Source organism: Poecilia formosa, unplaced genomic scaffold, assembly GCF_000485575.1.
Source record: "Poecilia formosa unplaced genomic scaffold, Poecilia_formosa-5.1.2 Scaffold116, whole genome shotgun sequence".
NCBI classification, from domain to species: Eukaryota; Metazoa; Chordata; class Actinopteri; order Cyprinodontiformes; family Poeciliidae; genus Poecilia; species Poecilia formosa.
The window spans coordinates 876,650-895,439 of record NW_006800055.1 but is presented as its reverse complement, the minus strand read 5'-3'; the positions used below and the strand labels follow the sequence as shown (position 1 = coordinate 895,439).

The 18,790-nt window shown below is 37.7% G+C and overlaps 4 protein-coding genes across 9 annotated transcripts in view; all 4 read right to left on the bottom strand.

The window, feature by feature from the left end:
• Positions 1 to 1,058, bottom strand: part of abca7 (ATP-binding cassette, sub-family A (ABC1), member 7) — a 35,335-nt gene extending 34,277 nt beyond the window's left edge. For all 3 annotated transcript variants that reach the window (XM_016675560.1, XM_007560564.2, XM_016675561.1), the window contains exon 1: positions 785 to 1,058. The gene's annotated coding sequence lies outside the window, so the exon portion shown is untranslated. The remainder of the gene's footprint in view (positions 1 to 784) is intronic.
• A 1,185-nt stretch (positions 1,059 to 2,243) lies between these two features.
• Positions 2,244 to 14,614, bottom strand: LOC103143856 (amyloid beta A4 precursor protein-binding family A member 3-like). 2 transcript variants are annotated; one of them, XM_007560562.2, is made up of 11 exons: positions 13,828 to 14,614; positions 11,674 to 12,695; positions 11,291 to 11,321; positions 11,052 to 11,197; positions 10,849 to 10,935; positions 9,493 to 9,666; positions 6,843 to 7,022; positions 6,282 to 6,494; positions 3,264 to 3,383; positions 3,024 to 3,164; positions 2,244 to 2,914 (listed from the first exon to the last, which is right to left on the bottom strand). In XM_007560562.2, the coding sequence occupies exons 2-11, from the start codon at positions 12,598 to 12,600 to the stop codon at positions 2,843 to 2,845; spliced, it is 2,091 nt and encodes a 696-aa protein (XP_007560624.1). In that variant the 5' UTR covers positions 12,601 to 12,695; positions 13,828 to 14,614; the 3' UTR covers positions 2,244 to 2,842. The 2 variants fall into 2 exon arrangements, with proteins under 2 accessions (XP_007560624.1, XP_007560623.1); XM_007560561.2 differs by having other exon boundaries at positions 11,674 to 12,680.
• A 73-nt stretch (positions 14,615 to 14,687) lies between these two features.
• LOC103143855 (peroxisomal membrane protein 11C-like) lies at positions 14,688 to 18,455 on the bottom strand. 3 transcript variants are annotated; one of them, XM_016675559.1, is made up of 5 exons: positions 18,230 to 18,455; positions 17,478 to 17,675; positions 17,219 to 17,397; positions 15,945 to 16,013; positions 14,688 to 15,714 (listed from the first exon to the last, which is right to left on the bottom strand). In XM_016675559.1, the coding sequence occupies exons 1-5, from the start codon at positions 18,290 to 18,292 to the stop codon at positions 15,465 to 15,467; spliced, it is 759 nt and encodes a 252-aa protein (XP_016531045.1). In that variant the 5' UTR covers positions 18,293 to 18,455; the 3' UTR covers positions 14,688 to 15,464. The 3 variants fall into 3 exon arrangements, with proteins under 3 accessions (XP_016531045.1, XP_016531044.1, XP_007560622.1); XM_016675558.1 differs by having other exon boundaries at positions 14,688 to 15,717; positions 18,230 to 18,454; XM_007560560.2 differs by having other exon boundaries at positions 14,688 to 15,711; positions 18,230 to 18,454.
• Positions 18,456 to 18,515: 60 nt separating this feature from the next.
• LOC103143878 (amyloid beta A4 precursor protein-binding family A member 1-like) overlaps positions 18,516 to 18,790 on the bottom strand; it is a 10,707-nt gene continuing 10,432 nt past the window's right edge. The window contains exon 10 of the mRNA XM_007560587.2: positions 18,516 to 18,537. Within this exon, the coding sequence (XP_007560649.1) occupies positions 18,516 to 18,537 (22 nt within the window). The remainder of the gene's footprint in view (positions 18,538 to 18,790) is intronic.

The window sequence follows — 18,790 nt, the reverse complement described above, 5'->3', positions numbered from 1 at the left end:
CCTGCTTGATCCTGAAATCCTCCTGATCCAAACAGCTTACCTTTCTCACCTGAAGATGCTCACTTTCACCCTACTATTCTTTTCTTCTCTGACCTTTACAGAGGTAAAAGTCATAGGAGACATAAATCGCAGGTGGAGCGTTTCTGTCAGCCTATCAAGTCATGCTCAAACTAATTTCCCTTGCAAATCAACCACAAAGGATGCACATCCATTCACCAGCAGCAGCAGAAGAAGTTAATAATAATAATAATTAATTTTATTTATAAGCACCTTTCTCAACACTCAATGACACATCAAAATACATCAAATCAATTAAAATATACAACCGTAAAATAATAAAACCTTTAAAGAAAAAGAGCAGGCGGACATGGAGGGGAGGTTTGTTTAAATTTTAAACTTTGTCAATTACATTCATTCGTAATACCTTTTACATTTTATTTAACCTTCATTTTGCCAGGATAAAAACCCATCGAGATTAAAAACCTATTTTTTAAGTCCTGGCCAAGAGGCAACAAAAGTACAACTGAAAATATTAAACGTGATATTAAACGATGTATAAAGCGTAACCCTTAACATTAATAATAATGGATCAATATTGAATTAATGTCAACTGATTAAACAATCCATCCCCATGACAACATATAGATAGTCTCATTCTCAGATTAATCTATTTAAACCAATCCACATTTAAAATAAACCTGAACAATAAACGCTATTTATTCTGTAATTAAATCATTTACCGGGTTAAACTGTAAAATGGTAAGTAGGCAATAAAAATAATTACCTTGGTAAATGAGAAACTAGGAAGCAAAACACTAAATTCCTGATTGGGTAACGCTAGCTTCCTCTTCTTAGCATCTCATAGTGATGCTATTTTGTGGTTTACAGTCTCATTCCGAAAGCGGTTTAAAAAGTCAAAACGGCACGAATTGTCCTCCGAGGAGTAAATCTGAAGTCAAAGTGACCTTTCTGGAAATATATGATCAAGTCATAACTCCTGCACCGGTGTCAAACACACAGACAGCCTCACCGGGTAGCTTGACATTGACTTCCTAATGTTTCTGTCATCAGGTGGAAGCTACTTAGTCCCGCCCACCGGCAAAGCTGATTGGACAAAGTTCGTTCCGGGGTGCGGTAGTTGAAGCCGGTTCAGAATCTGATTGGTGAATGTCGTGTTTTCGTAATAAAAGGAAAATTGAGCAGCCAATCAGTCCCACGAAGTAGTTTCATTATAAATATGTTAGGTAATCAGAGTTTATAATAATAATAATAATAATAAAATAATAAAATAATAATAATTCGTTTTATTTCTAGGATATGGACACCGTAATAAAAACAAGCATTTAAAATAATTTATAGTTTCCGGTTGTGCAAAATATGCTCAAGTAAGAGTAGGACCACTTCAACATATTTTAACTCAAGTAAATGTAAAAAGTTACAAATTATTCAAGAGCAAAATAGTAATCGGCAAGAAGACTACTTAAATACTGAGAAACATCTGATATTTTCAAAATAAATTATGTCATCAGACACAATGACAAGGTTATGTGCAAATTCTGATATTTTATGAAACACTAATACAAATTATACAAATAAACCAATTTCAAAATAAATTCAGGCTGCGGGAAGACTTTGTTTTGTTTTTCTTTAAATAATGGACTTCTAGTGACAATATACACCGTTTACCGAGTTGGGAATGTCAGTATCTCAGCCTCAAAGGGGTAGGCTAGATAAAATATCACAAAATGGTCAACAGACCCAAACAGGTGAAAATCTGTCTGCAGGGCTGGTGGCTGCAGACCTCCAAAGTTCATGTGGCTTTTAGATAATCTCAGGTACAGAGTGTACAGAGCTTAGAGGGATTCGTTTGTATTGCCAGTGTCCTCTGCCTCTGTCTGGTTTAACCCAAACTAATGAACTAGTTTCGGTTAGTAGCTGCCATAATGGTACTTCTTTTGATTGCACTTTTCCAAATGGGACTGTAATTGCCTGAAGCTGGATTCTTCCTCTTAGCTCCACTGAAATGATCTGTTACTGCTACAGAAGACAGACAGACAGTTCCACCAAAACTATGTACAAAGAATGGCCCATTATAATCAGAGCAAATACTACAGACCAGGCCATCTTGTCCAACATCAGTGTGTGACCTCCAAAATGAGGTTTTTTTTTTTTTATAAATAAATTGTTCAAAAACAAATGACCTACTTTTGTAGTATAAGTGCATCAAGCTCAAAGACATAGAAAAAGTTTTCAACTCTTTATTTGTTCATGCATTAACAGGCTCTCAATACATTACATGAAGATATATTACTGAACATTTTATTGAGCATCCATACCAGCATAAAAACATACAAATATATCCATATCTATGAAATAAGGCAGTAATCTTAAATTATGCACATCTCTACCAGGCCAGTAAGACACTGCATGTGAACGTGTGTTGATATGCATAAAAACATGATGAATAGGAAGTCACTTTGAAACAGTCAGACTTCTTATCCTGATTCAGTGAGGCCACTTCAAGTATGTTTATAAACAGACTCACTCTGAAAGCATGTAAGGCTGGAAGACTCCAAATGATTCTCACCATCATCCAATGTGATGAATTTTAATTTTAAAAAGACTGCTTACTCTTTCTAAAAATTCTAATAAAAACAAACAATCAGGCCTCTAAATCTTACATTTTAAATAATGCTCTCACATTAAGGTATTTAAGATGACTAGTTTGTGGTATACTGGCATTTGTGCGCTACAAATTGCATAATATTTTCTGAGTTTGGCAGTAGCTTATGAAGCTTGGATGCTGTACAGCGACTACATCAATGCAAAGCAGGAAAAATGCTTAAAGAAACACTGGCTGCTCTTGTCCTGTCAGGAGTCGATACGTCGAGGCGGGCATCGTCTTCAAGTGAATCTGTGAACGAACGAGAAAATTCAACAAATTTTGACAATATCTACCAGATCAGCATCTATTAGTTCAGACTTTAACAGCTGCTTATGTGAGCATATTAACAGTTACCGACCTCTCCAATCGCATTCGTCAGGATCTGGATGATTTTGTCGTGGGGAGTTGCAACAACACTCTGCCCATTGATTTCAATGATGCGGTGCCCGACGCGGATTCCTCCTCTTTCTGCAATACCGCCTCTCATCAGACTGCAGATCTGGAAAAATTTGAGAAAACTTCAGGTTTTCATACAAAGAAAGGAATCAGTCAATACTTTATTCGTTCCCAACTGCTTGGACAGTCAGAATTGACATACGATGCCGTCCTCGACGCTGAAGCCAAGCTGGAACTTGGGATCTGGTCTCTTTATAATCGCCATGGTGACTGGAGGACAGTGAACGATACTGAGCTTTACATACTTTTGGCTTTTAAGGTCCTGATTGAGAAACAGACAAATAAAAATGAAATAATGTTAAATCTCATCCAAGTGCTCAATAATCTTCACAAAGCAAAAAAATAAATACTGAATAATGAAAAATAAAACACCTATGTAAAAAAGCAACAAGTTTGTAAAATAAAACTAAACATAAAAATGCATACATTTAGTAGGAGTAGTGATGGACTCTGACCTGAACCTTCAGAGCCACATTAAGACAGTCACAAATTCAGCCTTCTATCACCTGAAGAACATCTCTAGGATTAGAGGACTGATGTCTCAACGCGATCTAGAGAAACTCATCCATGCATTTATCTTTAGCCGCATTGATTATTGCAACAGCGTCTTCAAAGGTCTGACTAATAAATCAATCAAACAGCTGCAGCTGATCCAGAACGCTGCTGCTCGCGTTCTCACTAAAACCAGGAAGATAGAGTTTTAAAGTCCCTACACTGGCTCCCTGTAGCTCAGAGAATAGACTTTAAAATACTGTTGTTAGTTTGTAAATCACTGAACGGTTTAGCACCACAATACATTAAAGATCTGTTATTGCTGTACCAACCGTCTAGACCCCTCAGATCTTCTGGTTCTGGTCTGCTCTGCATCCCCAGAACCAGAACCAAACGAGGAGAAGCAGCATTCAGTTTCTATGCACCACAGATTTGGAACAAACTTCCAGAAAACTGTAAAACAGCTGAAACACTGGGTGCCTTTAAATCTCAACTTAAAACCCACCAGTTTAGAGTTGCTTATGGCTAAATTAGGGTTAGAGTGCGGGTTTTGATGTCTTCGATGTTTTTAATGTTTTTATCTTTACTTTTCATAATGTCACATACTGTTTTTATTTTTTTTCTTTATGTAAAGCACCTTGAATGCCTTGCTGCTGAAAAGTGCTATACATATAAAATTTGATTGATTGATTGATTGATTGATTGATTGATTGATTGATTGATTGATTGATTGATTGATTGATTGATTATATCTGGAAGTCACAAAGAGTATCGTTTTAAATTAGGGATGCATAATATTAGAAAATCTTGAGACAACGATGATTTTGGTAAATTTGCAGTGTATTATAAGCCTGGCGGGCCACCAGGCTTTACTTGCAACCCACCAGGCTAAACATTGTTTATTTTAATTTTTTGTAATTTTTGCCTTTTCTAACACTTCATAGTTGGTGTTTGGGTTTTGCTAACATCTTCCAATAACACATTTACAATTACCTAGTCATATTTTCAAATTTCCTGTCAACTTTGAACATTTTTTAACTCAAAACCACGACTGCTAGATGCCTATGATAGCGTCTTTACCACCGGAGTTAGAAACCACTAAAGACTTTTGTTTGTGTTGAGAAGCTATGTGATTAAAAAAAAGATAATTAAACTACAGAGAGTTTGAACATGTTTTCCTTGGATGAGCGGAAACTCCTGGTAACAGATATTATTTGGTTAGTCACTGTTATCTTTAACTTGAACAACATGTTTTTAGGATGACCAATAAAAGTTTCCCAGCTTTGGAAACAGTAGAGTCACTGAAACAAAATGATCCCATCACAGTCTGTACTAATAACATTCAATGTAGCACAGATTACTGGAGATGTTCAAACCATGAGGGTACTCACAAAAATACTTCATGAAAAAAAAAAATATTTTTTTTTATTAACAATAATGCAAAAGTGAATTTGTTTCTTCAAATATGCTTTCTGTTTCTTCAAAGCCAAGTTTAATGAATAGATCTGTTTTAGTGTAAAAGTAAGTGAATTTTGGGGGATTCTATTTACCTTTTGTTTTAAAAGAAAACAAAAAACATGTTAACATTTAAAAAATACTTGTATCTACATTTTTCCATTTGAAGAATATTTTATTTTGTCAGTAAAAATCTTGTTCTATGGGTGAGTGCAGCACAAAATCACCAATAAAACTCCTGGTTTGTTTTGTTAAAGTATTTATAACTATTTGTTCAATCTAATCCAAGGTGCTAAGTTTCTATCTTACATGACCTTTGAAGCAGCGATACAAAATAATCTACATGTTTGGGGAAAATTACAACTTTGTACATTGATTTGTGCTTAGAAAACTTTCTTTAATGCTCAATATATTTAAATAAATGTAAATTTTACTAATTTTTAAAAAATTTTATTATTAAACCTGTGGTTCTAAGATCGGGTCTGATTTAAATGCCAAACTCATAGTATTTGCAGTAATTGAAGGTAACAAAGCACAAATTGTGATTTAAGGACTTAATTTATTACAAAAATAACTGGGTTGACTCCCAGGGTAACAGATTTTAAGACTAAAGAAAAAATCTCTCTACCACAGTGTCCAATTACAAAACAAACATAGCACTGCTCTGTGGAAGATACAGACACTAAATCCCAACTTGATAGATGTTTTGTAATCAGATATCCAGAAAATTGTTATTAGTAGTACAGATTTTAGCCGTATTAATGTTTTACAAACGTACACACTTAAACCAACTATCAAATGAAGAATATTGCATCACAGCGCCATCTAGAGCACAATGGAGACAATGACAGATATACCTCTTCATTATCTTGGCCTCTACTCAGCTGTTAAAGTTGTAAGCAGAAACAAAGACACTCCATCTCACAATACTGTTAGCATGCAAAGCACAAATTAACAACACTTTGACTATATTAACCAAAACATATTGCACTTCAAACAGATTTTAGCCGTATTAATGTTTTACAAATGTACACACTTAAACCAACTATCAAATGAAGAATATTGCATCACAGCGCCATCTAGAGCACAATGGAGACAATGACAGATATAAAAAAAGCCAGAAATATTTTTGTTTCTCACTCAGTGTTATATAATAAAGTCAAATTATTAGTTTTAGTATCATAACAAGCTTGAGGCCTTTTTCTCTTCTTACCCGGAGGATGTTCTGGCAGGTGGTGATGGGCAGACCCACCAGGCTGGTGCCGTTGACGGACATGATGCGGTCACCGATGCTGAGTTCCCCGCAGCGTTCAGCTGGACCACCATGGAGGAGGTTGGCCACCATCACCGTGGGCAGGATGGACCCCCAACCCGACTCCACCACGGCCAGACCCAGGATCTCCCCGGCAGCCTTAGTGATCCCAATCTGGACCACAAACACACACAGACTTCATAAACAACCAAAAGGATTTGCTCCACAGCTGCAGGAGTGTTGGAAAGAGCAGGAGCTTCTTAAAGAGACAGAGCCCAATTTCAAGACTTCAAATCGTAAGGTCAAATTGTATACATCATGTTTGATATATATAACATTTTTATAACTATTGAAAATAACACAGTTACTTGATTGTGATATAAAATGCATACACCACTCCTTTAACAGAAATAAAAGCCGAAAAACATCAGTCTGTGTCTATTAAGCTCTATAATTCTTAACATTCTAACTCAATGAATGGGTTTATGAATAAAACACCAGAAGTTTCAATCATTCGCTTACATCTCGAAGGTTCTGAGAGTCTGAGAAGTGGGCCAAGTCTCCATTGTAAAGCTCCTGACTCTCCAGGTAGTTACTGTATTCGCCCGGTTTCAGATCGCTGGCCTTGATGCCGTTAGCCTGTAGGAACTGCTGGTAAGCCACTCCAAATGCCTGTCCGATGGCCTGAGCGATGACCTGAGCCTGTAAGGAGGCACGATAAGGACGAGGCAAACGAGGTTCAATATTTACACATGCAAGCAGACTGGGGCTGCAACTAATATCAACTAATCAGGTAAAATAAATGGTCACATTCTGCAGATTTTTCATTTAACCTCTTAATTTTACACAATATTAGAAATATGTTTTAAAAAATTCAATTCAATTTTTAAATAAGAAAGAAAACGTTTTATTGCCTAAAATAAAAACATGGCCGTCCTCTAGTGAATACCTGATCATTTGAAGCAAAGGATGAATCTGCAGCTAAATAAATACTTCAACATGTGAAAAGTTTGACCCTTTCTTATTGACTTAACATCAGCACAGTGCACTCATAATCTGCTTATTTTTTTTGATTAACAGATTAATAACTGAATAGCAAAACATGTTTAAAAAGATTTTGTTTCAGAACATTTTAACCTAATGAAGTTAAAACTATGACATTTGATGAGTGCTGGGTAGAAAACATTTATAGACAATTGTTATTTTTTTTGTCTAAATTGTATATTTTGGCTTAATAGTTGCTCTGAATATGCTGTTCTTCCAGCAACTGGACTTTTCTTAAAACGATTAATCATTTAGTAAACAATTAATCATTTAGTAAAAGATTAATCAATTACTAAATTAGTTGGTGATTATTTCAATTATTGATTAATTGTGGTTAATTGTTTCAGCTCTAAAGTAGAAGTTAAATTGGAAAAGTAAAAAAAATACATTTTACTTTCATATAGGCCTGTCACGATAACAAATTTTGCTGGACGATTAATTGTCTAAAGAAATTATTGCGATAAACGATAATATTGTTTCAAGACCTTTCGACACTGATTTAATGGAAATGACTAATACATGCGATTTCCTGATATTTATTTTCAAAATAACACATAACATTGGAACTGATAAACTAAATAAACAAAACAACCAAAAATAAAACTAAAACGGATTCTCAGTCTCCATTAACAAAAAATGTACTTGAATAAAAACTAAACAACATAAAGCCAAAGTGGAAATAAATACTGCATTCAACCGAAAGAGTGCAGATTATGAAGTCTGTATTGCCCTTCAGTAATCTCTAGATTTAAATAGAGAAAAAAGGCACATCCGACTTCCTAAAGCAATAGTTCACACTACACCATTTTTTGCCCCTATTTTCCCCTTATGACGATCTTGGATCGTTGGCCGATCTGACCGATCATCCTGCAGTGTGTGGTGGGTTACGGTAGATCGTGGTGGCCGCTCCGATCTAAATCAGGGGTTTTCCCCCAACTGGGAGCTTAACGCTGAATGTGACAGGTAGCCAGCCAATCAGAAAGCGCGGATTCTCCTCCTGCTTTCTGAGGGGAAATTACGAGGGGAATCCCGCACAGCTGAAACAGCGCAACCCGAAGTCCAGCGGACATCGGAGATGATATGTGGAAAATTAATATTTATTCAACATTATGTGCGAAGACTATAGAAATGACAAGGAGAGGAGTTGGAGCCAAATGGCTACCGCAGTTGATAAACCCGGTAGGTTTTCAGCTGTTCTTCGTTAACGTAACATAAATAGGTTATAATTATTTTTCATTCAGTCAGGACTGTGATGCATGTGACAGGTAGATTCTAGTAAAGCACTGATTAATGCCTAATTTTAAAATTAGTTAACTGGACTTGTAGCCATTATTTTGTGCCCATGTGGCTGGACACCACACGGCACGACAAACCTGATCGAACCGTTATACCGTAGATTTCTGTCGGCTAATGTGTGGTCGCTCAGGGTTTGAAAATGGGCCGACAACTTGTGAAATGTGCGCTGGACATTAGACTAAGAAAATGAGTAAGGGAGGGTCAGTAGAGAGCACCGGAGCTGAGCCTTTTTTCATTCAGTGTCATCAACAGAAAGAAAAAAGGCAGGAAGAGACGATAAAGCCGATAATTAAAATGAGGTCGATAGGTTTAATTATCGTCCGATTAATTGATTTATCATTTATCACGACAGGCCTACTTTCATATAAAAAATACAGTAGAGAAAATATTTTTCCACCTTAGAACTGAAGCAAATAAAATAAGTTCTTTACTCTGAGAGGATTTGTCATCATTAGAGACACTGCAGTATGAGAAGAAGGGGAAACAAATGTCAGAAATTGTTTTTCTGGGGTCTTAAATTTCCCACAGCTAGTTAATTGCTCAAATAAATTAAATGTTGCCATTTATGGGAAAATGGGACAAGTGCCAGACCATTTGATTCTCAGGGGAACTCGCTGGCTGAAACCAGGCCAGACTAAAGCTGAAAAAACCAGAACATCTGAGACTTTTACAGCTTCACTGTGCAGAGAAGGAGACACTGGAATATTAGATCGTCCTGACTGCCTGTTTACCATGTGCTGCTAACAACTTACAGCAACTTATTGTCACAACTGCTGGATTCCAGGATTCGAAACAATAATAATGTAAACTTTTAAACATTAAACAGACTCACATCCTCCGAGGAGAAAACATGGCAAATCATTAGGCACTTCTTTTGAGGCTGCGATGAAGAGGAAGCAGTGTCCTCATCCTGCCCTTTATGTTTCCTTCGCGCCATTAGGACGACAATGTCACCAATGTCTGCTATGTAGGAAATCATCTGCAAAGAGTGATCCATCATGGCTTCCTAAAAAGAAGCGAGACATGAGGAAGCTTGACATTATTAAATTATTTCAACAAGTCTCATCCTGAAACTTAACATTTTGACGACTTCCCTTATATGGGGCAATTTTTCTGCCATAAGTCAAGAGCACATTTTCAGTTTGAAAGCAGGACTTCATGTCTTTCTTCTCAAAACTTTTAATATTTGTGCTCAAAACTTCTGCTCTCTTTCAAATATTCACTGTGATTTCTCAAACCTTTTTCCCTGCTCGGAGCAAATCTCCACTTGCAAATCTCTCTGCTTGCTTGCAAATCATTTTCTGCTTGCTTGGAACAAAGAAGTACCGTTGCCTGGCAACGTCTGAGCCAATAGAATGAAAGTGTTATACTGGGTGCGTTTGTTTCCTTCTAGTGTGTGTGCCTGTGTGGCTACTGTTGATTGTAGCAACCTGCGCCACCCGCTGGATGTAGGGAGAAACATCGAGACCTCAGCTTTCTGCTCCATGTTACACTAAGCATACGCCAGCAGTGTGCTACTGATTTTAGGCAGGAGTTTGTTCATCCAACCAAAGAAAATGGATCCACAGAACCAGCCATGCTTGGACTTAGTCACAACACAATATCTCTCTATCTATCTATCTATCTTAGTTAATCAATTTTATCTAATCTATTTAATTTATCGATTAAGTGGATGGTGCAGGTTGCAACAGTCGATAGTAGCCACACAGGCACACCCACTAAAAGGAAACAAACAGACCCACTATAACACTTTCATTCTAGTGGCTGAGAGGTTGCCAGACGCCTGTACTTTTTTTGTTTCGTTTGTGAGCAGAAAGAGACAAGTTTTGAGCATATGGAGAAAGGTTTGAGAAACCCCAGTGAATATTTGAAAGACAGCATAAGTTTTGAGAACGAAAGACGTGAAGTCCTGCTTTCAGACTGAATATGAGTGCTCTTGAATTATGGCAGAAAAATTCCCCTATACGTTTACGATTCAGTTTGTCTGTAAGCAATAATCATCATAACAGACAATAAGAAACACTTGAAATACATCACTCTCAGTAATAAATATATAGAAGATAAGTTTAACTTTTTAAATTGAATTAGTTCATAAATTTGCTTATTTTAATTCAATAAGCTACACCTTTCTAGAGGAGTGGAAACAGAAAGGAAAGCATAAATACTTGTTCTGATAAACTTTCAGCACCTGTGTGTCAGCTGTAAGCACTTTGATTCGTTTCGTGGAGATGAACAGATCCACTTCGGTCATCGGCTGGGACTCTCCCTCTGGAGCCTACAGTCAAACCCAGCAGCATCAGAACTGGACTGGTTACCACTGGAAACCCATTCATTTCTACAGGCCACACTGAAGTGCTGTCCTTCTGAATCTAATATGTTTTTATTATTCACCTTGATCCTGTCAACGGCCTCCTGAGCCTGGGTCATGCGAGCGTTTGTGGAGGGGTTCCTGTCTGATTTGAGCTGAGTGGAGCCCAGATACTTGGCTCCAAAGATAACGCCGTCCAGCAGGTCTTCAGGGTCACAAGGACCAGGCACTGAAACAGCAATCATATCAGGAAAGAACAAAAACTCAGCCTAAGAGGTCATGAAGATCTCATTAAAAGGGGAATAAAGGAAAACTAACTCACCATCTTTATATGACGGGTGGTCGTCAGCGCTCTTTGAAAAGCAAATTGAAGACTCAATTAATACATTTATGTCATACATGTGAGAGAAGATGAAATTAAAAACAAACTGTGAAACCAAAACCAATAGAAAGAATTTTAAAAATGAAAAATGCGTAAATTATATTCATTTGTCTGTTGTTTTCAGACATAAAAATATTGATTGAAATGGTTGGAAATGGAGTTGATAATTAGATATGAACATGTTTCAGGGAGAAATTTGGGATTCTGACAATACTGGATGGTGAAACATAAATTTGACCTGAGACTATTATTACTCCACCTCAGAAATGAACATCCCCGTCGGGTTAATGTCTTGGTTATGTTTTGGTCATTTCCACACCGACCTGTTCTCCGTCAGCACCAGCCTCATCCTCCGGCGGCTCCTCCCCGAGCTTCATCCACACGGGTTCGGGGTACTCGTCATCCGGGAGCGAAGCGACGGAGTCTTCCCTGCATCGCTGACCGTTTGCGCTCTGCCTCCAGCATCTGCGAGGATCCTCCTGGCTGTAGGAAACGGAGAGCACGGCGTCGACGTCGCCAAAGAGAGGCAGGTGGGACGGATGGGCCGTAGAACCGATCTTCGTGCACTGCAGCAGTCCCAGCAGGTCTCGTTGGTGGCTTTCGGAGAAAAGCAACCCTGTGGTTTCAGTGCTCTGAGTCAGCATGGAGTGACTGCACACTTCCTGTTCAGCCAGACTGGAGTAGTGATCATCACGGCGCTCTGTGTCCCTCATCTGAAGCTGGGAGAGCAAGGCGTGGATACGGCTGTGATCCTCATCACCTGGTCTCCTGTTTGAAAGCTCCGCCTCTTCTTCGCTGGCCGTCTTCTCAGAGCCTCCGAACACCTCGCGAGTCGTTTCCTCTGCCGCTGGAACATCTGCATCTTCGACTTGAACTTCTATAGCCTGACCTGACTCTGATGCATTTCCCAGAAGCACCTGCTGGTATGACTGGACCGGAGTCGACGAGTCTTCCCCAATCAGTGGAGGGGATCCTGACTCTCCGAGGCTGCTCAGATCCAGGAGGTCAGCAGAGGGAGGCAGGCCAGAGTCTTCCAGATCATGTGCAGAACCGGCTTCGCTGGAGGAGTCGGACCTCCAGTCCAGAGGAGGAGGAACAATTAGACTGTAGGTATCAAGGTCTACTGCCTCTGGCACTGGAAGCACACTGATTCCCTCCACTGAGGCTCCAATAACAGGGTCAAAGTCAGACAGCGGGCCATCTGCATGCGTAGATCCAGTCTGATGATCTGGGAAGCAGTCGGAGTCCATTTTGTGTCAAGGATAAGATGGCATTACCGAGCAGAATCCGTACTGCGATCACAATGCGGCAGAATCTCCTGGAAGGACTCCTATAAAGCAAAACACTTAAACCATTATAGGTGGTTATCAATAAATGACAGCATGTAAGAAAAGTACTTTTATTTCAGTAATTCAATTAAAAACTGGAAACTTATAAACGCAGAGCGATATATTTCAAGCATCTATTTTTGTTAAGGTTATGACTTACAGCAGATTATGAATGTCCTCAAAGGGCCAGTAGTGGCAGAATGTGTTTATAAAATCAACTAAACTATTAAAATATTAACTGTCTGTTTTTAGTATGATTGACAAAAAAACATTTGAGCACACTGATGTTTTTTTTAAGGTTCTTTTTATGTAGAACCTTTTATGTAGAACCACTAGACACATATAAAGTGTCTAGCGGGCTACATAAAAAGCTATGGCAAGCCAGATTTGGCCCCCGGGCTTGAGTCTGACGCACATGACTTACAGTTAACTGCAACCACAAATTTCAGCTGCTCAAAGAAATGTTTTATCACATAACTCCAATTAGTCTGAAGACTGGGGACCTGTATGTTGTTCACATGTAAGCATGTCATGACAGTCAAGCGCTACTATCTTCAGTGAGAAGCCTCCTCTGATTCGTTGGAACAGTGACTGCTACCAGATTTCCTACCTGCACAGCATCACCTCCATAACAACTCTTTGAGGATACTAAGATGACATTTAATTTCCTTTTAGGACAATTAATGTATTTTTGAACTGAGTTGAAAATGAGTAACTTTTTTTTATTGAATTAATGCAGTAAAGTATTTTACATTTTATCATTTATTAAGATGTAGCGGTATATCGTTTGTGACACAAAATAATTATCGATGGCGTAACTAATACCTACTACACAGCTATAGTTAGTTAAATAAACAGTAAAATGAGATGAGTTTCACTGTAAAAGCACAACAAGAAGGCTTCAAATAAACACTATGCTTCTGGGGAAATACATAATTCTTCATAAGTAAGGGAAAAACAATTTTAAAATAAACTAAAAAAAGTAGAACTCCTTTTAAATCTACAACCAGCCTAACTGAAGTAGCATTATTAGTAGCTAGATGCTAACTGCTCCACTTTACAGTGTTTACCTTAGTAGGCAGGTACTGTAATGAAAGCTAAAACAATGAACACATAAAACACCATAACTGCTATAAAAATAGTTCTTACCGGATGTCGAAAATCTTTCTCGCCTCCTTTGTGTCCAGATAGACACAACTGTCGCTGCCACGACCGATGAGTCGACGTGTTTAGGAATTTGAACCCTCTCCACAACTTCTGTGCACACTTTTTCCGTCATACTATTGACATCAGTAATTCTGACATAAGTAGCAATTTAACGGAATGCCTCACTATTACAGTTGTTTAGGAGTAAATTGGACTAACTTTTAAAGCTGCTGCTGCTGTCGAGTGACTGCTTTTATTTATTGGTCACCACTATCCTGCTGCGGCGTTCAAGTTCCCCCGTAACTTCCCAAATAATCCTTACAAATTCTGTCTCTACCCATTTCATATACGTACGTAGTTAAATTTATACAGAAAGCCATCAAGGTTTTCATTAAGTTGCATCTAACCAGCATTGGAGAATAGATATGAAGTATAATATCTCATATGAGCAATAGTTTACCTCAGATTTAAACTTTACTTACGAGCCGCATCAAATGCAACAGTGAACTACGTCAACAGCCCTGCGTCCAAGCCCCGATTAATCAAATGTCGATATTTCTATTAAGAAAGTCAAGACCTATTTTATTTTGTTTTTTATTTTTGGTGAATATAATGTTGCATACATAATTACCCTATCATTTTGGTTTGAAAAACTTTTACCACATACTCTGTACTTCTTTGAATATAAGTATCTTCCTGCTTACAATGTTGGAAAAAACATTTTCAGTTTTTTCTGTATCTATTTCTGACAGAAGTCGGTGTAAGAAAAAAATCTCGATCTATTTATCTTGAAAAACTTTTAAATATCGGTCTTCTTTGGTTAGTAATCCCCAAAACACACACATAATGAAACAAAACAGAACAATAAGTGATTTTAGCTTTATTTAAAAACAATCATAAATTAATAAACATGGATTAAAGTTTGTCATAAAGACTGAGTCAAAATAACATTACATATCTGCCTGCAATGTTCTTTAATCGTTCTTCCATGCAAAACATCTATTTTTTGCAATTAACTGAACTTATAAAGACGACTCAAAGATCTGAAATGGTGTCCACATAAGCTCATTTTGCTTACTATGCATTCATCTAAATAAAACCTCCACATTGTTTGCGGTTTGTTAATGTCTGAAGCATTGTTAAAAAAGTGCTGTTAGAAATATTTCTCTGTTACATATTTCTTTCCGTTTTCCTCTTTTTCCTCATAAATTTTAATACTTGAAACAACTGACCAAATACAGATTGTGGTTTTCAATAAAAACATCCTCGTTGTTATATCATAAGTTGTCATTAATCAAATTATTGGGAAACACATTTTACCAGCAACCTGCGAGGAATCTAAAATCAACAAATAAACAGAATCGGCCTGACAACATGAAGTAGGCCAAAAGGTTTCCAAGGGCAAGACGTCATGCTTTGATCTACATAAATTAAAGAACAGAAGAGAAACAAAATTTCCGAATATACTGAAACCGTAAACTAATCTCATAATTTCAAAAACATTTCAGGTAGCTAACACAGGTGTTTTATTTATTCACCTACAGAAAGTAGTAATACTGTAGCTCTAGGAGACAAGAGCAGGAGTAGAAATTAATTTAAACAGATGATCTGATCAAACCAAAAAGCCGTTCATAATCCAGTTAATTAGCATCTCCTCCTGATTGTGAAGACAACGCTGTACTGCCTGACAGCTCACTGCTGCTGGTATTCATCTGAATCAAACCTATTAGAGAGGAGGTGGAGCCCAGTAAGCCCACCAGCCAGCTGGGGAACCGTCCTGCCCACAGGAAGCCTGGCGGCATCCAGTGAACGGCGTTACAGAGGTCCGCCATGCTGCTGAGGATGGAGAGCATCTCCGCTTGCATCTGCCTGTGGAGGTCAGACCGTCTGCAGGAGAAAACAGATTTACAGAGCATTGGAAAACTGTATATTTCTAAAACAGAGTGATGTCTTACCCTGTTAGTTTGAAAGAAAAGAAACATAAATAAGACAGGATGACAAACAAAAAACTCTAGATTATATTTGTTAAATGCTTAAATAGACTGACTGAACGTTTAGCTTGCTTTAATAATAAAGCAAATGTCAATGAAATAAAAAAAATGAATTTGCTAAGTAAACACCTGCTGCCTCCTTCGCCTCTCCGGTGTTTCTTCAGCTTCTTCCTGAGCAACAGCAGAACTCGAAATGATCTGGAGAAATAAAGATTTGCACTAAAACTCTCAGTTTTTGTACTTCAACTTAGCTTGTGCTTTCTTGACTGAGTTTCTTATGAAATATAATTTTTATCAGGTTTTCTGCAATGCATAGTTACAAGTTAGTTTCCAGAAACTCAGCAATGCTTATAGGCTACAGACCTAAAAGCTAAACACTTCCAGGAACTTACTCTGAAATAAAAAGTTACTTTAAAAAAGTTTCAAATTACTTTTCCTGAAAAATAAAGCAAGAGGGAGCCATGTCCTGTTCTAGTTGCTGACAAGACATGCAAAACAAAAAATCAGGAAAAGGATGATCCAAAAATATTTAAGGGAAACATTTGTTGTTGTTTTTTTTTTTTTAAACCGGTCGAACCTGCAAGTAAAAATGGTAACTGGACTGAACTAATAGCCCTTTTCCAGTCATTTTGACCAATCAAAGCGCTTTACAGTAGAGCCAAACTCACCTACCTCACAAGTAATTATTAGGGATGCACCAATTTATCAATACCGATTTCCCTAATTTTGGGAAATCAGTGATCGGCCGATTTTTTCATGTGAAGCTGATCTTAACCAACGATTTTATCTACCTCAGCAAAGGTATTTAAATCAACTTCTGTCTTCTTCTGCTCTGCTGTGAGAGAGGTTTGGGTAGCAGACCGGCCCACCAGATCAGGTTTATATGTTGCAGTTAACAACAATCATCTCATTGTTGGCAACTCATCAACTTTCTTCCTACATTTAGCAACATTTTAGACAAAAGAAATTGGTATCGGCCAAAATTGGAATCAGCAGGTCAGAATTTTGAATAATTCAGTAATCGGTGATCGGCCAGAAAACTGGAATCGGTGCACCCCCATTAATTATACTAGTAATACAAAACTTTGGGTAAAAATAAACACCAGCAGGCTGGAATCAAATGTATATCCTATGATTTGCAAGATACCAACTCTACCTACTGAGTCACCACCACACTGTTTGTTGTTAGAACAAACAACGAATCCTTTTTCTTCAGAAATCACATCATTTAGCTAATTTTATTAAAGTATGCTTAGTTTGTTGCTAAACATATATATATGTATATATATTCTTTTTTTTTGTAATAAAAAATGAAAACATATTTTGTGGTAGTTTTGAAGTAATTTCAACAGATGCAGATAACTCAGCTGATGTGTCCCGATATCTGAGTGCAGACGTCTCACCTGAGGATCCCCAGCAACAACGAGGTTCCCCATAGCACTGTGCTGAACAGCCACCACTTATCAGACCTCACTTTGATCAGCTCTGCATCTGCGGCCCAAGCAATATGTTCACACGGATAGTACAGCTGGTCAGCCACGTTCGTAAGCACCGATATCCAGCGGACGCCTGCATCCTCCTCCTGCAACAAGAATCTGGTCAGTATCAACAGAAGAGATGGGACTTGTGCGGACATGTAAGCAACTTTTTATTATGAATCACCGAAGCACCAAGTCCGTAGCTGTGGGAGTATGCCAGCATGGAGAGATCATCAAACAGCCTCAGCACCGTCCTGCAGTGGCTGAGCTGAGCAGAAAACAGAAGCAAACTTTTCCCAAGTCGCTGAGATGATGCATCTGCTGCTGCTTTCTGGGTAAGAGCTCCTCCCACCAGCTGAGAGCCATAACAGAACGTCCTGATCTGCAGGCAAAAGGTAAAACAAATAATAATTAATGGATGAAAATCACAAAATCAAGATTATATTTATAATAATAACACAAAGTAGAAAATATTAATAGAATTTTACAACACCAGAGCTTTTTTTAAAAAACTTTTACCTGAGTAATTTTATTTATGAACTACAGAAAACTCTTACTCTTGCTACAATTTCTTAATACTCTCCCGACTGTGTGTAACTTCACTAAATGAAGAGCAAGTTTGTTTCAACCAAACATTCACCAGACACAGACACACACACACATGCAGTTTTTGTCAAAGTTTCAAAAATGTTATATTAAAAGAAACAAACGTTACCATAAGGCATTATCAAATCAAAATCCAATAAAAACGCATGGTCAGTTCAATCCGTCATATAGACTGATTTAAAGTCATAGTTTATGCTAAGATTACTGGGGTAAAATGCATTAAATTACTCATTTACATTAATAAATAACTAAATTATTCCCTGCAGAAGTATCCGACCCGATGTTTTCACTACAGCCTTTGGATAAAAACGAGGTTCAGTGAAGACTCACAACTTTATCTCTTCCTCTGTATGTCTCTAGCAGTCGGACGAGAGACTCCACAGACTGCTGCATGTCCGATTACACACACAGTGCCACAGCCACACTGTGATAAATAAATACACTCTAATTTGATTTAGTTTCCGCAGATCATTTTAGCTTCTGCTGCACGCATATGACAGCCTCTGCACCTGAATGCACCAACATTCAGCTGGACTTTGAAACAGGAACTACTTCAAATAGACCAGAACAAACGATCGTCGATTTCCAAGCGCCACTCTGGACGTAACTAAAGTTGTTAAGTGTGTAAGGCAAGATCTCTGCAACCAGATAGAGGATCAACTGTATAGTCTCTTTTAACACTCTAGATCAAATCACAGGCACGAACATTAGCAAATGGTTGGTTCAAGAGGGTTTGCAATTTGATTAGAGAAAATCATTTAGTTGACTGTTGGATGGAGGCTATATAACTTTAAATTATAATATTTATTAATAATGATAATATTTAAAATCATGAAAACTATTATAAAAATACAAACATTAAATAATCACATGTGGTATTAATAATACTAG